This window comes from Chionomys nivalis, chromosome 17 (genome assembly GCF_950005125.1).
Source record: "Chionomys nivalis chromosome 17, mChiNiv1.1, whole genome shotgun sequence".
In the NCBI taxonomy this organism is placed as follows: domain Eukaryota; kingdom Metazoa; phylum Chordata; class Mammalia; order Rodentia; family Cricetidae; genus Chionomys; species Chionomys nivalis.
Window position 1 is genome coordinate 31,140,577 of NC_080102.1, and position 7,106 is coordinate 31,147,682.

Here is a 7,106-nt window from a genome sequence, read left to right on the forward strand (position 1 = left end):
GTTTTGTGGTGGGCTTACAGGGCGCTCAAGGGCCATCTAGCTCAGCCACCTCTTTAACAGGCTAATCCCCACGGGCCTCGAGGCACGGGCAGAGACCACTTCTCCCTACTCCCCTGGCCAAATCGTTGCTCCTTCCTGCTCCGGCCACCGTCCATCTGACTACCAGTGTGGCACATGCTTGCTGGCGACCTCCAGAACGAGGCCTCAGACCACATTTCTCTTTCTCTGGCTTTTGAAGGGGCCGGTCTGCGCAGCTCGGGGATTCCCGAACGCAGTCGGAGGCCCGGAAGCGCTTCTTCCGGTCCGCAGCCGCGGCGTTTCCGAGGGGATTTTCCTGGGTGCCGTCACCCAAGCTTTCGGGCCAAAGCGCGCCACGGCGTCTGCGCAGGCGCGGACGCGCGGGGCATCACGGGCCGCCCGGACGCAGAAGATGGCGGACGCGGCCGTGGGTAAGGACAAGTGCGGGGAACAGCGGCTCGTGTCGCTGCCCCTGTCCCGCATCCGAGTCATCATGAAGAGCTCTCCTGAGGTGTCCAGCATCAACCAGGAGGCGCTGGTGCTCACGGCCAAGGCCACGGTGAGCGGCCGGCGGGGCGGCGTGAGGGGCGGGTGCGGGCACTAACCGCCCCCCGGGCTCCGCACACGCCCGGCCTGACGGCTGCCCTACAGGGGCCGCGCGCAACCAGCCTCCTTCTCGCGCCTGCGCGCTCCCAACCTCTACCCCCATCGTGGTCTCAGCCCCGCCCACCCGCGCCGCTCCTCCGCTAGGCTGCTTCCGCTCTGCGTGCTCACTTCGCTCCCAGCGTTCCTCGCGTCCCGCCCCAGCGCGTCATTCCCGCCGTGCCTCGCGCGCGCGCCCGGCCTCCCTTGTGCGGCTGCGCGGGTTCTGCCTCCGGTTTCTGTCGCGGACCTCGGCTGGGTGATGCGGGCTCTCGAAGCTTCCCGGGTGGCCCGCCTGGCCGTCTCCGGATCCCCAGGCCTCCGCACGCTGTCAGGGTCTGTGTAGACAGCAGTTGGTCACAAGTTCGACTTCAGAGACAAGTGTTAACCGCACAGCCCCCTTCCAACACCGATCGCTTTCATTTTTATTTTGTTTTATATTTTTGAGACAGGTCGCAATATGTTTCTCTATCCCGGAACTGTGTAGACGAGGGTTACCGCAAACTCGAAAGAGATCCACTTACCTCAGCCTCTCGAGTGCTGGGGTTTAAGGCGGGCACCACCCAGCCCTGCTTATTTGGTTTTGGCCACTTGTTATTCTACAGCAGCCCGACCAAACCCTTCTGAGTGCTGGGATTGAAAATTCTTTTTTTCCCCTTTTTTTATTTTGGTTTTTCAATTTAGGGTTTCTCCGTGAATAGCCCTGGCTGCCTTGGAACTCACTCTGTAGAACAGGGTGGCCTCGAACTCACAAAGATCCGCCTGCCTCTGCCTCCCGAGGGCTGGGATTAAAGGCGTGCGCCACCACCACCAGCCTGGATTAAAAATTCTTACTACCGCTTCTTGTTTAAAGTTTGGTCTTGTTAGTGGTGGTCCAGGAATCTTCCAGTTAGGAGACCTGGCCTTAATAACTACCTCTAGATCGTTTTCCAGCTTATACTTCTTCTTCAAAGTGTAGTATTTTTACAATGCTTTGAACCAGGGCCAGTGTGGGTGCAAATCTTTGCACAGAGCGTTAAGCACAGCCTGGCAAAATACAGTACTTCCCACTGTCCTTGGACAGGTCCGGGACCTCCAAATAGCAGTTTTAGGATGTCAGGCCCCTTTTAGACAATGGTATACTATTTACAGAACACGTCTCCTATTTTTAAATCGTCAAGATCATGGAGGAACTGCTTGTTTCTGTGTGGTCCCGGGACTCAAAACTTCCGTTCAGATTCATCCTAGCATTAAGGATCTAAGAACTATGCAGACGCTTCTTTCATCCCTTCCTAGCAGAACCTTGGGAAGGGCTCAGTTTACCTGAGTCTTGTGTCCTCCCCAGAGTACGTCGGCAAATTGAGATGTCACTTTTCAGCTTGAGGTTGTTGGTTTTTACTATAGTTATGAGTGAATACCCTTCCACAAGGGATTCAAATAGACTGAAAATGTGTTTCTGAGATACAGATACGTGCCAGTTCACATCTGTAATCCAGGCACTTGAGAGACTGAGGCAGGGGCATCTCCAGGAATTCAAGGCTAGTCTGGATTACAGAGTAGACTTTGTCTCAATAAACTGTAAGCTAAATAAAGTCGTTGGCAGGCCGATTTTTTGAATGTTCGCTCCATTTATTGTAGTGGTTGGGGACACTCCACTCCCCGCCACACACACCGGTTTCAGATAACTCCTGTATCTCAGACTGCCTGACTGGAACTTGTGCTGTATCCATAGCTGCCCTTGCTTTCCTGTGCCTCCTGCCTCCACCTCCAGAGTGCTGGCATGATACGTGTGCGCCACAGCACTCCCCTGAAACCAGAGCCATTGTTCATGACCACTTGTAAGTATTGTTCGTGTTGCACGCCTAAGCTCAGCTTAGAAAACACCTGCTGCCTCCTGCTCTACCCAGGCATGCTTCTTTTCTGACCTCATGTTTCTTTCTCCTATAAACTGATTTCCTTTAATTTAATTTGAGGAACCAAGATGATCAGAAGTATTAATGGAATTTTAAGCTTAGAAAGTCTGTGGCAAGTTTTCAAAGATGACCTTTCATTTGATTTTTTTTTGTTGTTGTTGTTGGTTTAGGAACTCTTTGTTCAGTATCTAGCCACCTGTTCCTACAGACATGGCAGTGGTAAAGCCAAGAAAGCACTGACATACAGTGACTTAGCCAGCACTGCAGAGGACTCGGAGACCCTTCAGTTTCTCGCAGGTACCTAGTCTTTGGGATTTTCTGGTTTAAAAAACAAACAAAAAATACGCATAGTGAGTTTTTTGTCCCGCTATTGTTCCGCTCTATCGGTTTGTCTGGCCTAGCACAGGAAGGAGTTTGTGGCCTTCTCTGTTTGAGCCCCCCATGAACTGTAGAAGTTGACAGTGTATACAAGATGCTTGGCTGACTAGCAGACTCGCTCAGAGCTGTGTACTTTGTCCTGTTCCCCCACACACCAACAGCAACTGGTACATGTAGTCATGGATAGAAAGAGCTTCATCTAGCCCAGGGGCCAGTCCATCCTTCCTCAGCTTGCTTGGATAGGGTGGGTCACAAAATCAGGTCCAGTTGTGGAATGTGAACGGGTCTATATTAGCATGCACCAGAAAACAACCCCAGTTTCTGTGATTCTTTAACGGAAGTGTACCTGTATTTCATCTCCTTTAGAAGGTATTCTAAGTTGGAACTAGTACATTTTAAAATTGTTGTATTCATAGTTCACCATAAGCAATTACTGACATACTTCCTGTTTTTTAAAGATATATTACCAAAGAAGATTTTAGCTAGTAAGTACCTGAAAATGCTCAAAGAGAAGAGGGAAGAGGAGGAGGAAGAAAATGATGGTGAGGAAAGTGATATTGGTGAAGTACTGGCTTAAGCCTGCAAGAAGTGCTCCGAGTGAGCCCCGTGAGAGCCCCGTGAGAAGCTCAAGGACAGACTTACAGCTGGGAAGTGGCGGCCATTCGCAGACTTGGAGCTTGTATTCCCTCTTGCAGCGGGAAGGACTGGAACCGTCTCCTCTCCTAGCAGAAAAGAGCCCTGGGCAGATGGCACTGCTGTGGCTTTGGGTACAGCAGCACATACCCCTGAGCTTCATGTTGAACTTGCAGGAGGACCTGGAAGCTCCATGTCAGCTGTCCGATCCCAGGGACACCCGTTCTCACAAATGGCTACACATGTAGCTCATGTACATTGTGCTATCTTTGAATTTTTTGTATTTTTTAAGAAATGGACTATGCATTTTTATTGTACAGAATTTGCTTTTCCTTTTCCATTAAAGGTCTGTATTTTACAGTAACATGCTTTATTGGAGTAAATTTAGGTTCTTTGCTTTTTCTGATGTCTTACCGATAATTTTGTAAAATTTCAGAGTTAGCATTTTTGGCTGGAGATATGAACCAGACAGAGTTCATGCTTAGCAGGCATAGGGCCACTGGACTCTGGGCACCAAAACAGCAGCAACATGTACATAGCTGCCCCATTCCCAGAGGAGAGCCCAGCTCATCAATCTCATGCAACTGAAGAAAGTCTTCTGTGTTTGCTGGACACTGGGGAGTTCTTTTGTTATTTTTTTAAATTTTGAATCGTGTTACATATATAGCCAAGACTGGCCTGGTACTTGTAATCCTGCCTCAACATCCCAAAAATCAGGGTATATTATAAGGGCCTGTCAGTCTTGCTCACTATTCAATACACAAAACACCCCAAATATTTCCACGCCACCCTTGGGTAATCTCTGCCTCTACATGCTAATGACCACTTTTCTTCTTTCCCCTTCAGGGTCTCACTGTGTAGCCCTAGCTGGCCTAGAACTCTGAGATCTCCCTACCTCTGCCTATGTGCTGGGATTAAAGACATTAAGATCCTGTCTACTTTACCTTCCACATCTGGTTTTTTTTTTTGTTTTGTTTTGTTTTTTGGTTTTTCGAGACAGTGTTTCTCTGTGGTTTTGGAGCCTGTCCTGGAACTAGCTCTTGTAGACCAGGCTGGTCTTGAACTCACAGAGATCTGCCTGCCTCTGCCTCCCAAGTGCTGGGATTAAAGGCGTGCGCCACCACCGCCCGGCTCCACATCTGTTTTTAAAAATGATTCTCTTTCCAGCATCTCCATCCCCATGTTACCCTGGCAACCACTGTTCCAGTTGAAAAGACTGGATGAACAAAGCAGAGCGTTAGGAGTCATTTGCCTGTTGCTGCTGTGGTCACAGGTCTGCCACAGCAAATAAATGTTCAATTCATTCTAGGGACTTCCAGTTGACTAAGTCCTCCCCACCCCCTTTTCTTTCACATAGACACACAGGTCAGTCAGACTGGAGAGGCTTCCAGGGACTTGAGAGCACCACCACGTTTACACCACGCAGGTCAACAGAGCTAGCTAGCTTCAAGCAGGGGAAAAAAAATCAGGTGTCAGTTTTCACAGTCTGGAGCTCAGATCAGAGCCTTGCTCATGGCAGGCTCAACTGAATGACTTCTCATGTCTCTCTGTGCTGCTGGTGTAGACACCCCAGCTCTCTTATACCCCACACTTCTGGTCCTTGGGTGGTACAGAGCTCTGCAGAACAGGGGAAGGATGCACTCTACCAGGGACACTGGACTCAGCCTGTGCATTTGCCAGTGCTCTCAAGGGAGACAGTAACTAGACACCTTTGGAATAGGCAGCTGTAAATATGAGGAATTTTATTTATTTTTTGCTGACATACTATGCGGCAAAACAAAATTGACACCATACAAAATAACTTTATAAAATATCATTCACATATTTTATCAGATTTACAGCATTCTGTGCATGTTAGGGGGACTACAGAAGGAGGTGAAAAACACTATACCAAACTTTCAGTATTAGTTTATACACACAGTAAGAACAACATAAGTAGCTGTTAGGTTTCCCATGAATTTATTGCAAAAATAGTGCAAACTATTTAACCTAGTAAGCTGTGAAAACAAACTTGAAAGGACCCAGCTAAGCTTAAACACGACAAGAGATGCACGGTGTCTCAGCATTCAGCTTTTCTCACCAGCTGTCTTGTCCATGCAGACCACCCAACCAGGTCAATGTGGGTGAGTGCTGAGAAAGACACGAAAGGCAGTGGCCGCTCCAAGGCCAGACTGCCCAGCGGCTGCTGAGAAAGAAAGACACGAAAGGCAGCGGCCGCTCCAAGGCCAGACTGCCCAGCGGCTGCACCCTGTCAGTGCCTTTAGGGCCATGCTACTGACTCAAAGGACGGACACCCATGAGGTCTGTGTGTGAAAGTTAAGATGCCACAACTTTGCACTGAAGGTAGCCACCCTTGGGTGAGTGGAGAAGGAAACCGAGGAAGCAGCATGAACACAAAGATCTGAGCGGCACGGCCTGCTGAGATGCGTAGTACCCTTTTCCTCAGTGTGCTTGGGGAAAGATTCCTAACGGAGGGTGACCTTTAGAACCACATACTGCAGGGAGAAAAGGAGGATACTAACTTTTTGGGTTTTTCTTTCAACAGACTAATGGGGTCCAGAAAGCATAATATCAAAACAAGTAAAATATAATGCTACATAGAAAAGCTTAAAAAAAAAAAAAAAAAACCCAAACTAAAAAGAAAACCAAAAAACCCACCAAAACAACAAACCGAAATGCAGCACACACAGGTCTTTGACTTGAGGTACCTATGTTAATTTCATCACCCGCCCAAAGTACTCGTCAGGTTAAAATAAAATGCTTCCGGCAAGCCAATTGTAGGGCATTGATTACAGAGAAAGTGCAGCAGCTCTGAGCTTCATATCCATATGCAGCATACTAAAGGGGGATTTAGTCTATAAAATATAGCTTACGTATCAACCTGATGGAAGCTTCAAAACCAAACCAAACCCACACACGTCTAACGAGAATCATCCCTTCTCTTACTTGTTTTCCTTTGAGATCCTGCAAAGGGGAGGGGTGGGAGAGGTAGAGAAAAGGGGAGAGGGTGTTCCCTAAATCACCTTTCGGAGTCTTGCCACCAAGTACAGTCGGTTCTTCTAAAATCCAGAGATCTCTTTAAAAGACTAAGACTATACACTACAGGAAAGATTCCTAACTTTATTTCTGATTGGTATAAAATCAAATTCATAAGACTCCAAAATGTTGTGTTACCTCCAAAGAACTGTTAAAAAAGATTGCCATAGTAGGAAAAGTCTAGAATTGTAAACTGCCAAATATAAAAGTGTGGAAAGTCATCGATCTCCGATCTTATTTTCTTACCCATCAAAAAGTGTTCCTGACTTCAGAAACCATGGGCTGCCGCAGAACGCACACCTTCCCCACCTCCAGCCTGGCCTCCAGACGGCCACGGGCGTGCCCCCTCCAGTGCCCGTGGTGTTTAGCACTTCCACCATGCAAACTAGGAGATGGAATCGACAACAGTCCATTTGCTGTTTATGAAATAAAGTCTTATACAAAACATGCCAGAGGAAGAGGGATACGGTCAGCTAAAAAAAAAAAAAAAAAAAAAAAAAAAAAAAA

At 48.0% G+C, this 7,106-nt stretch overlaps 1 protein-coding gene across 1 annotated transcript; it reads left to right on the forward strand.

Moving 5' to 3' along the window:
- Nucleotides 1–382: 382 nt before the first annotated feature.
- On the forward strand, nt 383–3,921 carry Chrac1 (chromatin accessibility complex subunit 1). Its single transcript, XM_057792103.1, has 3 exons — nt 383–577; nt 2,723–2,849; nt 3,389–3,921. The coding sequence occupies exons 1-3, from the start codon at nt 431–433 to the stop codon at nt 3,505–3,507; spliced, it is 393 nt and encodes a 130-aa protein (XP_057648086.1). The 5' UTR covers nt 383–430; the 3' UTR covers nt 3,508–3,921.
- Nucleotides 3,922–7,106: the final 3,185 nt, after the last annotated feature.